Source organism: Bos indicus, chromosome 2, assembly GCF_029378745.1.
Source record: "Bos indicus isolate NIAB-ARS_2022 breed Sahiwal x Tharparkar chromosome 2, NIAB-ARS_B.indTharparkar_mat_pri_1.0, whole genome shotgun sequence".
Taxonomy (NCBI): Eukaryota; Metazoa; Chordata; class Mammalia; order Artiodactyla; family Bovidae; genus Bos; species Bos indicus.
In genome coordinates this window covers 106,356,961-106,372,778 of record NC_091761.1, presented here as the reverse complement: position 1 = coordinate 106,372,778, position 15,818 = coordinate 106,356,961, and the positions used below count along the sequence as shown (strand labels likewise).

Here is a 15,818-nt window from a genome sequence, read left to right as displayed (position 1 = left end):
GGTCGGGGTCTGTGGATCCTCTGGACAGCACGACTCGCTTTCTGCTTTTAGTCACAATAATCGCCAACGTGCTGCGAGCAGTTACTTCTGGGTCCGGCTGTGGCTGCGCCCCTCATCTCATTTAACGACTCCTTTAAAACCCCGTTTTACAGATAAAGAAACTGAGTCCCCACTAGTGAGCGATTCAGCCCGCCCTGCGGCAGGAACAGAGGTGGGATTCCGGCCGCCGGGCGGAGTCCCCTCCCCTACGGTGCGGCCCCGGGGCGGCGCCTCGGCTTTATCTCCGGATGCCCAGCCGGTGCTGACCCCAAAAGGAAATGGGCGGCGGAGGGCTGAGCGAAACCCTGGCCTCGTCTCTAGTCTGACCGGCTCGCCTTCCTTCCCCTCCCCTCCCCCTCTCTGGAGGCTGGAACCTGGCCGGCTGTCCCTTCGACGGTCAGAGGAGCGGGGATAGGGCGGGCAGGACCGCGCCCCCCTGCCCGCCCAGTCGCTATTCTCTTCACCTCTGGCCCCTAAGACACACCCCCATCGTCCCCTCCCAGACTTCGAAATTGTTGACTCCTCCCAGGAAACCTGCCCTACCCCGCTTACCCCGCCCACCACTCCCACCACCCCCTCTCCATCCCCCGGCATCGGGGCTCGCCGAGGTGCCCCCTCCGCGCGGGCGGGGTGGATGCAGACCGAGTCCTGACACCCGGGCAGTGCGGGCTCTAGGGGTCTGTGGGGAGTGAGTTGCCGGTGGAAGCGTTCTGGAGGGTGGGGTTCTTAGGGTTTTCCCCGGGAAAGAAAACCCACACCCAGCTGCTGTCTCCCTTACCCTCTCTGCTACAGCAGGTGGGGTTCGCCGTGCAGTTTAGTTATATGTTTCGTTGGTTTGCACTCCAGGAGAAATCAAGTCATGGGGACTGTGAGTCAAGAAACACTGGGACTCAGCCAGGCTCGGTCTGGCAACTCGGGACATCATCCAGCATTCAGCTTCCCCCATCTGACAGCTGGGGTCCAACCCGGGCAAGTGGGTAGGCAGCATGTGGAGAGAAAGACTGGACGCCCTGCCCCGAGGCACACCTGGTGCACCTTCCCACAGGGCAGGGTGGATGCCGAGTGAGTTGGGAGGTCTGGGGGTGTGTAGTAATAAGAGTTGTGGGTGGACGTTTTGGGGGAGAGTTAAGGTGTCAGGCCATTCCCAGCTGGAGGGGCTGGAGGATTCTCTAGTTAGATCTGAACATGGCAAGGGCGGGTGGGGAAAAGCTAGGAGGACCAGAGCTACTGGGGAAGGGGCAGCCTTTTGGGTAGGGAAGGGTCCAGGCAGGGGAATGACTGGCCTTGGCCTGACCTCATGGCTAACCCCTTACCCAGGCCCAGGGCTACCCCTTAGCTGGCCCTTTGGTCCCCTCCCCCTTCTTTTCCCCCCAAGTTCTAAGTTCCAAGCTTGACTACTCATGTGACCAGACGGCCTGTTTCTCTGGGGAACTCCCAACAAGGTTGCATGTCTCTAGCTTTTGCACACACCAATACACAACCCCAACTCCTGGCATGCTCACCTTCCCCTTGAGGGTTCCCCCTCCATCTATTCAGTTTTCAAAATACTGTCTAGTACTTGATCTCTGGACCTTGCCTCGTTTTTTGAAGGTGTGCTGACACACCGGTGTGTAGTGGTTTACTTATCCTCCACCCCCCCCCCCCCACTCCCCCCACCCCGCTCCAACTCCGCCAGGTAGTCTTTATTTAGAGACTGCGCCTCCCTCCCCCATGTCCAGCATAGGCCTGGTGCCCAACTAATGCCTAGAGAATCGTTTAAAGAGGTGGACAGGGGGTACAGCTGGGGGCACCTCCAGGAAGTAGGAAAAAGGGTCTCCCCTTTCTCGGCTACCTGGCCCCCATTCATCCCCTCTTCCAGTTCCCGTGGGCCCCAGCTTCTCCAGGGCCAAGCCAGGAGAAGAGGATTGGGCAGCTTTCTAGTCTGGGTACCTCTCCATGGTTGTGTGGGGTGAGCCAGACCTGTCCCATCCCGGTGCTCTCAGAGGGCCCCACTTGTTTTGTTGCCCTTTTAAGAAAGAGGAAATTCTTCTCATAAACAAGCGCCTCAACCTGAGTGCGGAGCCCGACTGCCTGCCCCGCCGCATCCCCGGGAAATCAGGGGTGCTTCCAGGCACACCGCCCACTCCAAGCTCAATCTAGGGGGAAAGACTGGTGGCCCCTCCACGCCGCTGCTCGCCACCGGGGCTGGGAGCAGGGTGGAGGCGCGGGCGGGGGGGGGGGGTCCCAAGGACTTGAAGAGGCTGGAGGAGGGACTTGGGGGAGCCTAGAAACAGCTCAGGGAACGTCTGTAAAGTGCAGTCCCTGGAAGGGGCGAAGGGGCGCTGGGCCGCTCCCTACGGCCAAGGGGGTTCCCCGCCCACTAAGCTCACCGCTACCCTCCAGCTTGGGCGGATTCCGAGGCCCCCGGGCGCGAGGCCGGAGCGACCGCCTCCTCTTTGGAGGCGGAGAGTACCGGCGCTCGGGACCGTCCCTTACCCCTAGGGGGAGCTGGGAGACAGCGCCCTGGGGGCGTCTACTGCGCGGCGTGGGAGTCTCGGCCGCCTGGTCCCCTGGGGAGATGGCAAATGAATTGGGCCTCGGAGGCATGGACTCTTGGGTTCTTTGAGACCTGGTGCCCCAAGGGAGGAGAATCACGCCTCCGTTTTACTGCCTGGAAAATGGGTTTCGGGTGGAACCGAAAGGCTGAGGCCACTCCAGTGAGAGCAGGAGCGAGAGGCAGACATTCGAGGACGGGGGACACTTGATAGTTCAGTGATTTTGTGCTTGCCTGTCTCCATTTCCCTTCTCTTTTGGTTTAAGCGGTTGTTGTTGTTGCTGCTGCTGCTGCTGCTAAGTCCCTTCAGTCGTGTACGACTCTGTGCGACCCCATAGACGGCAGCCCACCAGGCTCTCCCGTTCCTGGGATTCTCCAGGCAAGAACACCGGAGTGGGTTGCCATTTCAGTCTCCAATGCATGAAAGCGAAAAGTGAAAGTGAAGTCGCTCAGTCGTGTCCGACTCCTAGCGACCCCATGGACTACAGCGCACTAGGCTCCTCCGTCCATGGGATTTTCCAGGCAAGAGTACTGGAGTGGGGTACCATTAGCATTTATTTGGGCTTCTCCAGTGGTTCAGCGGTAAAGAATCCTCCTGCATTGCAGGAGATGCAGGATATGGCGGTTCCCTGAGTGGAGAAGATCCCCTGAAGGACGGCATGACAACCCACTCCAGTATTGTCTAGAGAATCTCATGGGCAGAGGAGCCTGGTGGGCTGTGGTTCGTGGGGAAGCAAAGAATCTGACATGACTGAAGGGACTAAGCACAACAGCATTTATTTAGCATTTTCAGACTCTTATTTTAAATCAGTTTGGAGCCTGGGTCCCACCCTAGACTGGGTGGGTCTGTCAGGTCACTCCTGTGATAGTGCTCAGTAACTTTTGGAATTATGATTCTTTTGTTTTTAAATCTGAAGTGCTAGGCTCTGCGTTCAAGTGTCTTATTTACAACCACTCCAAGGTAGGTGTCCCCATTTTATAGTCAAGAACACTGAGATCTGAGCTAGGAAATAGCAGGTCCCTATGGAACTCACGTTGGCTGCCTTCCAGAACTCCCTCTCCGTCTTGCTGTGCATGCACACACACACACACACACACACACACCCTTGTCTGGCAGGCCAGTGTGTCACACACACACAGGTCCCTCTGGAACTCACGTTGGCCAGCTTCCAGAACTCCCTGTCTGTCTTGCTGCCTTCACACACATACACACACACACACACACACACACCCTTGTCTGACAGGCCACTGTGCCCACTCATTCCACCCGTGGCCAGGCCCTGGTGGGAGCTCATCCCGAGGTCCTCCCCTTCTCCTGATCCTCTTCAGGAAGCCCATACAGGAAGCGTTGGTGGGAACTGTGGGCCAGAAGAGTGGCTCCCTGGGTGATGAGACAGGTCCAGACCTGAGGAAGGGGTGGCTATGAGGAGGGGAGAAGACCTACGAGGAAGCCCCGGGTGCATCCCCACTACGCCCTCCATCTGTGGTCTCCTCTCCTTGCCTCCCCCATCCCCCAGGCACCCGCCGACCCATCAGTACCAGGTAAGTGGTGAGGCCCAGGTAGGCTGCGGCCAGCAGTGCTACAAGGCTGAAGTAGGCAGGGTGGGGGAGGCTGGGCAAGTAGCTGATCACGAAGTAAAGGTTGACGGCGCAGACCAGCACCATGATGGAGGAAGTGATAACTTTGCTCACCCTTGGGAATGAGAGGGAGATTCAGGATCGGCTGCATCTCCCTCAGGGCCCACAGTCAGCCTGGAGGTAACTAGGGCTTCCCTGGGCTGTGGGGTCTGGTGTAGACCCCTGGCCATTTTCTGCCTCCTGGGCTGGCCAGGCACCACACCGGCAGGATTTGGCAAGAGTACAGGCTGAAGTGAGGGGGAGGAGCTCAAGCTCTAGAAATAGCCCCTGGCTCAGGATTCCAGTCCTGGCTCCTCCCCTTGCTAGCTGTGTGACCCTCGGCAGGTTTCTTAACCTCTCTGATCTTATCAGATATTCCTTATCTGGAATAGTGAGAATTCCTACCTCTTGGTGGTTGTGAGGATCAAGTGCGATAAGCCCAGTGCTGAGGTTGGGGAGTACTCACAGGCCATTGGCAAACTCCTGCATCAGGGCGGGCATGCTGGTGAAGGTGAGGATGGGCAGCACAGCGAAGGGAAGCTGGGGAGAGTCGGAAGGAAGGGGCTGAAGGACCCTGCCGTTAGAAAACAGTGAGGAGGGGAGGAGCAGGCCAGGGCTCCAGTCACCCTCTGCTTCACTGTGCAACCTTGGGAAAGTCCCCTAACCACTCTGAACCTGTTTCTCCACATCCATTGCTTCCACTGTGTGTGCTAGCCGCTCAGTTGTGTTTGACTCTTTGGAACCCCACAAACAATGGCCCACCAGGCTTCTCTGTCCATGGGATTTCCCAGGCAAAAATCAATTCAGTTCAGTCACTCAGTCGTGTCTGACTCTTTGTGACCCCATGGACTGCAGCACGCCAGGTTTCCCTGTCTATCACCAACTCCCGGAGCTTACTCAAACTCATGTCCATCGACTCAGTGATGCCATCCTAATCATCTCATCCTGTCATCCCATTCTCCTGCCTTCAACCTTTCCCAGCATCAGAGTCTTTTCCAGTGGATTCTTCGCATCAGGTGGCCAAAGTATTGGAGCTTCAGCTTCAGCAATAATCCTTCCAATGAATATTCAGGACTGATTTCCTTTAGGATGGACTGGTTGGATCTCCTTACAGCCCAAGGGACTCTCAAGAGTCTTCTCCAACACCACGCAGTTCAAAAGCATCAATTCTTTAGCACTGAGCTTTCTTTATAGTCCAGCTCTCACATCCATATATGACTACTGGAAAAACCATAGCTTTGACTAGACGGACCTTTGTTGGCAAAGTAACGTCTCTGCTTTTTAGTATGCTGTCTAGGTTGGTCATAGCTTTTCTTCCAAGGAGCAAGCATCTTTTAATTTCATGGCTGCGGTCACCACCTGCAGTGATTTTGGAGGAATACTGGAGTGGATTGCCATTTCCTTCTCCAGGGGATCTTCCCAGCCCAGGGATCGAAGCCAGATCTCCCACTGCAGACAGATTCCTTACCATCTGAGCCACCAAAGAAGCCCCAAGGTTGTGGGGGCTCCAAAGCAGAAGGAAGTGTTTGGGGGCTTTGGCCCCAGACTATCTGAGTGTGCATCCTAGCTCTGCTGTGCTGTGCTTAGTCGCTCAGTTGTGTCTGACTCTTTGTGACCCCATAAACTGTAGTCCACCAGGCTCCTCTGTCCATGGGGATTGTCCAGGCAAGAATACTGGAGTGGGTTGCCATGCCCTCCTCCAAGGGATCTTTCCAACCCAGAGATCAAACCCATGTCTCCCACATTGCAGGCAGATTCTTTACTATCTGAGCCACCAGGGAAGCCCCCAGCTCTGCTACTGGTCACTTAATTGCGTGCATCAGTTTTTCCATCTGCAAAATGGGAGTAATGGTGGTTCCTACACCCTGGGGCAGCTATGGGTAGTACCAGAACCTTGTAGGTAAAGTGTGTTTAGAATAGTGCCTGGGAGGTGGGGGAGTCTGGGGAGGTAGGGGATTGCTGTGGTTCCTGTTTGGCCCCACAGGGCGGAGGAGGTGATAGGGCCCGCAGGCTCACCAGCAGGCTCTGCAGCACATTGAGCAGGTCGTTGAGGCCTGACAGGTCCCGCAAGTCCCTGAAGACAGCCAGGAGCACAGTGGGCAGGATGGCGCAGGAGCGAGTGAGCAGGACTCGGGCGAAGCGTGACCACCGCAGCTTCAGGAAGCCCTGGGCCATGCAGGGGGAACTCGGTGGTGGGATGCAGGACTGGGGTTCCAGGGGACGAATCCTCCATCCTCCCTCAGCCCATCTGATACCTGCAGGAACCCTCTATTTTTCCATCATTGAAATGGGGGCAGCTCTGTCTATAGTTGGTGGTGAGGGGATAGATGGAGGGAAATTGGGGGCGAGGTTTTCCCCCCTACAGCTGATTGCTGAAGCCTAAACGGTTTTGGAGAAAAGGCCCCTATTAGTCCTGGGTGAGTCTCAGGCCTCACCTCCCTAAATCTCAATTTTCTCATCTGTATAGTAGGGCTTATAAGGGTACCCGTTGGGCTGCCTTAAGGATCAAGGAGGCCCACATCCGAGTCCTGAGTGGTCTGCCTTGTGCTCAGACACCGGCCCGGCCCAGCCACACCTCCATCACAAACTGTCCCGCGTAGGTGCCGGTCATGGTGGAGCTCTGCCCAGCAGCCAGGAGACCCACGGCCCAGATGTACAGGGCTGCAGGACCAAAGAGGCAGCCCAGGATCACGCCCTGGAAGGAGGGGTGTGGTCAGGCCATGGACCCACCCCCTTCTCACGCAGGCTCCGCCCCTGAAGTGGGCGTGGCGAGGGGGAGTCCCGCTGGATGGAGCCCTTCCTCGCCCAGCCCCAGCCCTGCCGTTGGCTTGCTTACTCCTTGGTAAATGTCCACTGCCACGGTCAGGTTGTTCCTGGGAAAGATCGGCGCGTAGTCGTGGAGGCTGCTGTTGGCACAGATGTTGAACTGCGGGCACCGGGCAGTAGGAAGGAGATGTGAAGCACACACTCAATACTGGAAAATCAGACCTCCAAGCCTTGACCAAGGGTTGAAAACTGGTGGCCCACAGTCTGAATCCAGCCCGACATATTTCGCTTGGCCAACACATGTTTTTCTTTAATGTGAATTTGTTAACAACATTTACAATTGAGACGCATTAACAAGCCTGGTTTCTAGCTTCTCTTTGATGGTGAGAGCTGGCATTACTACAGAGACACAATTGGCTGGCAGTGACTCAAGCAGACCCACAGGCCCTGGGACCCACTTCCCACAGCTCTGTGACTCGGTTGGTCTCAAAGACGATGTGTGACTATAGTTTGCCATCCTGTTTAGATCTCTCTCCTTGTGCTAAGGAGCAGAGACTCACGGAGAGGTATGACCTCACAAGGTCACACAGCAAGGCACCCAACAGTGCCTATGTGCTCGGAGTCTTGACTAGTCTGTTCTGACCCCATCACCCCCCTTTAGTGCCTCTGGATAGAGATCCACCCCAAAACTGAGACAGACCCAGGTCCCAAATCTCAGAAAGCCAGGGAGGAGCTGGTTGGTTCCTTCTCTTTCAGAGTCCACTCAAATGCCATCTCGTCCTAGAGGCCTCTCCTGGCCACCTGGGCTAATGTAGAAGCCCCTCCCCCACCACACCCCCAATTATGTTTCATCACCCCCTTTATTTTCTTTACAACATTGTTCATATTTTCCTTTGAAATCAGTCAACTGATTGGTTGATTTTTTTCCAGTTTGCTCACTGCCTTCGAAGTTAATCTACAAGAGGGCAAGGTCTTTGTATCATTGGCTGTTGTATTCCCATGGTCTAAGACACTGGCTGATACATAACAAATGCTCAATAAATATTTGCTGAATGAATGATGGTTTATCTGCTAGTAATGAAGAACTATCACTAGAAATTCAGGAGAAGAAACTGCTTGCATATTCCCAACCCCATGCTCATCCTTAGGCAGGCACCCCCTCCCAGAAGTTTCTCCCCACAGCTGGCTGGGCAAATCCTGCCCACTCTTCAGGTGCAGCTGGAATGCTGAGTCCTCGAAGACTCAGCTCCTCGCCCCCCGCCATCACCTCCCCTGGATGTGTGTGCCTTGGAGCCCCTGGTGTGGTGGTTGACCCTCTACAAGCCTACAGGGGGCAGCTGTGTCTCCCCAGTGGGGTGGGAAAGGGGCTCCCAGACAGAGGCCAGTGTCAAGACTCCCTCCCCTACCAGTGCCTGTAGTGCAAGACAGAGACTCAAAGGGCTTAGCTGCACTCTTTGGAGTCCCCTGCAGAACTTGAGGAGCATGAATATATGGGGTGTGCCTCACCGCAGCCTGGTTGGTTTGCTTGTAGAAGGCTTGCCCAAAGACAGCCATGACAAACAGGTTGATGAGGAAGGAGACAGACAGGGCGATGGTGGCTTCAATCAGGAAGTACATGTTGGCCTCTCGGATGTCCGCCCGCCGGGACCGGTCTACCTCTCGAGACTACGAAGGTAAAAGGACGGAAGCATCGAAGTCCCTTAGAGTTGTCCCAGAACTCTCTACCCTCGCAGTCTGCTTACGTTCCCCCAAACCCCGCTCTTTCTAAAGCCCCCTTGCATGATAGTCTGGGATAGTCCTTTGTTTCTGTCTCAGGACCTTTGCACTTGCCGGTCCTTCTGCTTAGAATATCTTCTCCCCTAATCTTCCTTCCCATCCTTCATGTTTCAAAAGCCACTGCCTTAGAAAGGCCTTTGCTGGCTACCTTTTCTAGGGGAGCCCCCTCCTCAGTCATCCTCCATCATGCTGCTCTGTTTCGTTTCCTTCAGAGTATCTTTCACAATCCACTTCTTTCCTTTACTGTTGACTTGCTTATCGTCTGCCTCCCCTACTAGAAATGCATGCTCTAAGAAGTCAGAAGACTTATCTTTTCCCTCACTGATCCTCAGCTCCCAGCACACAGCATACCCTCTCTATTATTATATATTGAATAAAGAGTGATTCACTTCCCTCCTCAATTCAGAGGCAGGAGTCGAGGGGGCGTGGCTTCAGCCTTGGGGGCGGGGCCAGCATGGCTCTAAGGGAGAGAGCATGTCTCCCTCCCCTCCAGTCTGCTCACCTTGACCAGGGAGGAATGCAGGTAGATGTTGTGGGGCATGATGATGGCGCCAATGATGCCCACGGCTTGCAGCAGCTCGGGCTGGCCACAGCCTGGGCACGAGGGCAGGAACAGGCCCTGAAGCAATGCTCCCTGAGCAGGCTGAGCCACCACGTACTGTGGGGTGAGTGAAAGTCCCTCAGTCATGTCCCATTCTTTGTGACCCCGTGGACTGTAGTCCATGGAATTCTCCAGGCCAGAATACTGGAGTGGGTAGCCTTTCCCTTCTCCAGAGGATCTTCCTGTGCTGTGGGGAGGAGCCTCCTTAGGCCCCACTCCACCCCTGAGTCTCCGTTCTTACCCTCCAGTCCACTTCCAGAGGCTGGAGTGGGGGAGAGGGACTGGTGGGGTGGGGTGCAGGAATGGGGGGGTGCGGGAATGGGGGTGGTGGGGTAGGGGAATGGGGGGGTGAGGTGGGGTGGGGGTAGGGCATAGCTAAGGTCCTCTCCCCTGTCCCGTTGGGCTCTGCATGGGGCAGAGTAGGGTGGCTTTGGTGCAGGCCCCTGTTATGGCTCTGGCTTCCCACCTCATAGCCGAAGGTCAAGGCCATTATGGTAATAAGAAATCCAAAAAAGGCTTCCAGCTTCCGCAACCCTAGGGTGAGAGCAAAGGGGCTGAACAACAACAACAAAAACCACCCAAAACCAAAATTGTAACTTAAGCAATTATTAATGGCTGATATCCTGAGCACTTTGTTCCAGGCACTGTGCCCCGGACTTGACCAGTGTTACCGCAATGAATCCTCCCCACAGCCCTGTGACCTCTGTGCTAGTCTCTGCGTGTTGTAGATGAAGAAACACTAGTCTAAGTTGCTCAAGGCCGTGCAGAGCAAGGTTGCTCAGAGCCCTTCTCCCAGTTCACCAGAGTACCATTACATTCATTGCCAGCCCCCTCCTCGCCCGAGTCCCGCTGGGGATGAGAGGCACACACCCACCGTAGTTATCGAGGAAGAGGAAGAAGAAAGTGTCCACGACGGTGATGAGGACACCACCCCAGAGTGGGATTCTGAAACCAGAGTGGCCTGGGTCAGCCTAGCCCAGTTCAGGAGTCTGGATCTCCCATCCTCAGGGCTGGAGCCGTGGAATGGGGCCTCCAGGGAGCAGGCACTCAAGGGGCCCCAGACAGCTGAGGGAGAGGGGAGCCAGGGTGCTGGAGACCTAAAATGGCACCTCCATGCTGGGCAGGGGACCAGCGTGGTAGGGAGCTTGGGGCTGCAGTATTGAAGCCTGCAAGATGACCAACATCTGTCTGATTTGCAGCAAGTCGCTTTACATATCTGGGTCTGTGTTTCCCCATCTGGCAGATTGGTCAATAACTGAGTCAGAGATGACTGCAGGATGAAGTGGCCAGGGGGAAATAGAAGGCCTGGGGAGGAAGCAGCAGTTGTTCCCAGCCCTGGGCTGAAGAACTAGGGCCCCTCTGGAGTACCGTCCGGCGGAGAGCAGACTGAATGCAATAGCTGTGCCAATGACTTCCTGCATGTCTGAGCCCACGATGGCTAGCTCGATGGTCAGCCAGAGGAGAATGCGGGGCACCTAGGGGGAGGACGTAGTCCCGTCAGCAAGGCTGTCTCTTGTCTCAGTCCTGCACTCACCTGTCTGCAGCTGGCACTATATGCCTGGAAGCCTGCAAACTACATTTGCAAGTTGGCTTTGCCAGTTGGCTTCATGGTGCCATGGTGGTTTCACGTGTAAAATTAGTTACAGAAGCTTCAATTAAATAGAGTCGGGAGATAAGAAGGGGAAGCTTCCACACCCTTCAAAGATAGCAGAACCCAAGAGACAGAAGACTCTTCTTTCCTGGAAAGGACTTAGGCACTGAAAAGTCATGGACTCTTTGTTTGCTATCAGCCTCCCTCCCACCTTCCCTTTTCCCTCCATAAAAGCGTTCTCCTTCCCTTGCTGTGTAGAGACCTTGCAGGTGGCTCCCCATGGCTACAGACCCTGAATTATCATTCTCTGCTGATACTGAATAAACCCATCTTTGCTGGACACGTATCTAACCTAAAATATCTGATTTAGGTCAACAGTAAGAAATATTTAAGGAAAATTAAAAAACAGGTAGAGATCTTTTCCCTCTGCTTCTGGAGCTGGCCCCAGCAAGGGCACCGTGTAGTCTGGGCTCCAATCAGCAGTGGTGGCAGTGTTTCTAGAAGCTCGACAGCAAATGATGGTCCTCGGGTTTCTGTCCAGCAGCTTCCTGATCTCTGGGTAACACCTCCTTCTCTTGCTCCTTCAGCTCTGTCAACACCTTTGGGACTACATCCTGTATTAGATGCCTTTGACTGATCCAGTGGTATAATTTCTGTTTGCTTGCCTGGACGCTGTCAACAGCCAAGTCCCCAGTGTCCACCCCAGCCAATGGTTATTCCACACCAATTTTGCCACCCCCCCACCCACACCGTTTTTGCGCTTAGGCAAGTCACTTCCCCAGGTTTCAATGTCCTCTTCGGTAAAAAGAGCAAGATACCTCTAGCGTCCCTCTCATTCTGCATTCTATTCGTTTGAGCCTCAGCCTTATCTATCACGTGGACTTGCAATGCTCCACTTGAGATGATATTTTTATTTGATCATCGAAGCTTTCAATGGCTGTTTGGGATTTCGAAGCTACAGATGCTTCCTGTCCAGGGGCACCAAGCTCACCTTAGGGTAGTAGAGATGGCAGACCTCGCCCAAGTCCTTGCCTGTCACCACGCCCAGCCGGGCAGCCAGTCGCTGGCAAAGCAAGCCCAACACTGTGGCCCACAGCAGCACCCAGAGCAGCTGCGAGAATTTAGGGAGAGGCCGTCAGCCAGAGGGGCTAGTTTCTGATAACCCCTGAATTGCTGGGACCTTCTAACCTAGGACACTCACTGGGGAGAGGACGGGGGAGACAAAGCTGGAAGACAATGCCCCCTACACCCCACATTCTGGCCCGACTGCCCTGGAGACCCTTTTCTGGCCCATTTGAACTTAACACCTGTTCCCAGCAACACTGGCCAGGCAGGCCACTCTGGGGAGTTGTGGCAAAGCTGGGGGTCTCCACCCACTTAGCCTGGTCACCACCCTCCCCATGGTGCCCCGACTCCATCACTTTGAATCCAGCCACAGCCCCAGCCTGAAGATCCGACTCAATGTTTCCTGGGTCCAGGAATGCGATGCTCATGAGGAATCCAGGCCCCGTGAAGGCCCACAGCTTCCGCAGGCTGAATGCACCCTGTGGAGGGGAGTGGAATGAGGGGTCTTGGGTGGGCCCAGCTGGCCTTGGCCAGCCCCCAGTTGACACCTTCCCAGGCTCAGGGGCCCAGGCTGGCCAGCCCTGCCTTCGATTCCCCATTCCTGGAGCTATCACCTGGAGGGTTAGTGGAGCACATGGGGTGGGAAGGATTTAGGGTTTGCTGAGTCACGGCAGATCGGCTGTCTGGATGGGTCATTTCTGCAGTCTGCACCTGATTGGCCCGCCTCATGCAGGCCCTGACTCAGCAGATCCTCAGAGCCCAAAGGGGAGCTTTCCTGGGTCAGACCTCCCTGGTCCAACTCCTCCCTCTGCAGCACCTTCTCAGACCACAGGGCCTCCTCTCTGGAGTCCACCAAGCCGAGGGTCTCCCCACCCCATTCCGGGGAGCCTGAGTCTCTCTGAAGACTCTGGAAATGCAGGATGATGTGTCCTAGGCTTCCCTGGTTGCTCAGACTGGAAAGAATTTGTCTGCAGTGCAGGAGACCTGGGTTTGATGCCTGGGTCAGGAAGATCCCCTGGAGAAGGGAATGGCTATCCATTCCAGTATTCTTGCCCGAAGAATCCCATGGACAGAGGAGCCCGGTGGGCTACAGTCCATGGGGTCACTGAGAGTCCGACACAACTGAGCAACTAACACACACACTGTCCCAGAAGCCAGCCCGCCGGCTTCACCTCTCCCCATGCCCTTGTCTGGTTCCTTTCCTTAAATATTACAACAAATCCCTGAGGCTGCAACGCAAACTCATCCCAGGTCCTTTCCCCTTCCTAGGAGAGCTGAGATTCATTTAAAAAGCCACTTGGTAATTTTTAGACAAATTTTAAGCGCCCCAGCTAAGCACTTGAGGACAGAAGCAGGAGGGCGCCAGTTCCCATCGTCTGTCACAGCTGTTCAGAGCCCGGAGGGACTGGCCCTGATCTTCAGGAGACCTCCCTCCCTCCCCAGGCTGGTGAGATCCCGCATGATCCGGTGCATCCTGAAAGACCTCAGGAAGTCTCCAGCGTTCTCACCGATTCTGTATCCGGAATGGGGATCTTCTCACTTAGGTAGGTCCCTCCGGGAGGCGCTTGCTGTGGCTCTGGACTGGGTGGGCTGGAGATGGAGCCATATCTGGTCCCTCCCTGCTTTGGGGGGCCCGTGTCACCTGTGAAGGGCCCCACAAGCCTTGGTGAGTGACCTGCCTCTTTCTGCTGGCCCAGGGTTAAAGCTATCTGTCCTCTTCCCCACCTGCTCCTGGCAGACAGGAGAAATGAAGGCCCCACCAAATAAGAGCCTTTCATTCCCATCTTGGGTCCATCACCTCCACCCATGGACCAGACACTCCAGTAGACGTGTGAGAAGTGGAGCCTTCAGGGTTCCCTCCTTCCATGGGAGGGCAGAGATTCCCAGATCTACTTCTCTCTCCACGCAGGATGTGGAGAGGGACGTGGGTTCCGAGCAGGCGATACTGACACCACCACGTGCCGTATCCCTGCCGCCTGCAGGAGCCAAGGAAGCTGCAAGGGCTCCAGGTTCACAGAGACAAGGCTCTGCCCTTGGAGGTGTGAAGAGCCCAGCCCCAGGCTGGTGTCTGGATTGTGGTTGAGATCCAGACCCCCACACTGCAGCAGGGACTTCCCTTGCCCGCCCTGACTCTCCCCATCACACCCCCACTCAGGCTCTGTCCCTGGAGGGGGCTGCTCACCTGACATGAGGACCGCAGGCTCGGGCACTCTCTGTGCGAGTGGCTGGCGTGCCGGGCAGCCCCTCACGGGCATGGCAAGCCCGTGCTTCCTCTCTAGGCAGTGGCGATTGTGCGGGTCCACGCCCTCTTAGCCATCCTCAGCTGTCCTCACACGCAGGCACGTTGTGAAACACTTTCCAAAGGCAGAAGTGGCCAGTTCTGGAGGAAGGGTCTGGGTGGCCACAGCAAGGACATTTGTTCCCCTCCTGGCCTGAGCCCCACAACACCTCTGGCTCCCTTCCAGGCACTCTGAGTTCTGCACCTCTCCCAAGTTAGCTCTGATTTTGGACAACTTCCTGCCACTTGGGCATGCATGTCTAGATCACGTGACTGCCCGCTAGCCCACCCTCACCCTGTACAAGCAGTCAGGTCCTTCTCCTTTTTAATCTTGGGTCCCATGGCCACGGGGAGGAAGGGAGTTCTGATGGCTGTCTAGGTCTCAGTGTCCCACTGAGTGCCTTAGAGGGAAAGATCTTCCGGCTACTGCCACGGGGACATACACTGAAGATTCAGGCCAAAGAGATCCCCAGAAGAAAGAGGCACTGGAATTCTGGTCTTGGTTCTGCCACCGATCCACTTGACATTGTCACCAGATCACGTCTTGTCTCTGACCTTGTTCCTTCTGTTAAGAAGGGTTCAGTCTAGCTAAAAGGTCAAAAGGTGCCCAAGGAGGCCAGGCAGGTAAGATAAACTATGAGACAGGTTGGGAATGAGAAGAATAGTGCTGGCTCAGTGCTCAATGACAAACGATGCTCAGCCTCAGTATCAGGGGGAAGTAATAGGGAGTGGTGGTGGTTTAGTCACTAAGTCGTGTCCAACACTTGCGACCTCATGGACGTAGCCCGCCAGGCTCCTCTGTCCATGGGATTTTCCAGGCAAGAATACTGGAGTGGGTTGCCATTTCCTTCTCCAGGGGATCTTCCCAACCCAGAAATCGAACCCAGGTCTCCTGCATTGCAGGCAGATTCTTTACCGATGGAGCTATGAGGGAGGGAGGGAGGGAATGATGGAGACAAAGGTCATAAACTCTGTCTGAAGAGGGCAGTGCTCACAGAGTTCCAGCCAGTTGTCATGTGAGGATGTGGGTCCACTGTCACTAAGTCGTCTGTTTTGTCAAGGATGCTGGAAAATTTATGCAACATATGCTGTTTGAATACTGGGCTCAAATGTTTTGCAAATATTGGGTGACCTAAGCAAGCGTTTCTATGGGCCAGATTCCACTTTAGGATGATCAATCTGTTAGCTCTAGACCCTTCCAGCTCCCAATCTCTTCTCCTTGCCAGCTGCCAACTCCTTTATCCCCCCACTTACCTCCCTCAGAGTCTTCTCCCTGCCATGCCCACTCATGTCCTCTATCCTGTATCCTTTCTTTTCTGCCAAGAAGATTTAAAACTCGAATTGTCATGGTGTTTCCAACTCCAAAGTCTGGACCTCCAGACACAGAGAAAATCAGGGCTTGTTCCCAAGCCCAGGCTTGATCTGGGATGTGATGTTTCCTCAGGTTGAGTCAAAAACTTGAGCCAAAGCTTGGAACCCCAGGATGGGGGGAGGCAGCCAATTTCCTGGCTCCTCGTTGAAAAGAGAGGCTGGAGGGACGGGAGAGGCAGGG

General features: G+C 55.3%; 1 protein-coding gene across 2 annotated transcripts; it reads right to left on the bottom strand.

The window, feature by feature from the left end:
• Nucleotides 1–3,333: 3,333 nt before the first annotated feature.
• Nucleotides 3,334–14,307, bottom strand: SLC11A1 (solute carrier family 11 member 1). 2 transcript variants are annotated; one of them, XM_019976599.2, is made up of 15 exons: nt 14,171–14,307; nt 13,497–13,630; nt 12,345–12,467; nt 11,915–12,034; nt 10,701–10,807; nt 10,207–10,277; nt 9,799–9,866; nt 9,234–9,389; nt 8,462–8,620; nt 7,026–7,115; nt 6,765–6,884; nt 6,206–6,355; nt 4,656–4,729; nt 4,112–4,265; nt 3,334–3,977 (listed from the first exon to the last, which is right to left on the bottom strand). In XM_019976599.2, the coding sequence occupies exons 1-15, from the start codon at nt 14,241–14,243 to the stop codon at nt 3,864–3,866; spliced, it is 1,713 nt and encodes a 570-aa protein (XP_019832158.2). In that variant the 5' UTR covers nt 14,244–14,307; the 3' UTR covers nt 3,334–3,863. The 2 variants fall into 2 exon arrangements, with proteins under 2 accessions (XP_019832158.2, XP_070628413.1); XM_070772312.1 differs by lacking the exon at nt 4,112–4,265.
• Nucleotides 14,308–15,818: the final 1,511 nt, after the last annotated feature.

Bases quoted from the DNA above. Each gene is read 5' to 3' on its own strand.
- SLC11A1 (XM_019976599.2), bottom strand. From the start codon at position 14,243: ATGCCCGTGAGGGGCTGCCCGGCACGCCAGCCACTCGCACAGAGAGTG. The intron at 13,631-14,170 runs GTGAGCAGCCCC...GGCCCTTCACAG, and splicing joins GCCTGCGGTCCTCATGTCAG to GTGACACGGGCCCCCCAAAG. The intron at 9,867-10,206 runs GTGGGTGTGTGC...CTCTCACCCTAG, and splicing joins CCTCTTCCTCGATAACTACG to GGTTGCGGAAGCTGGAAGCC.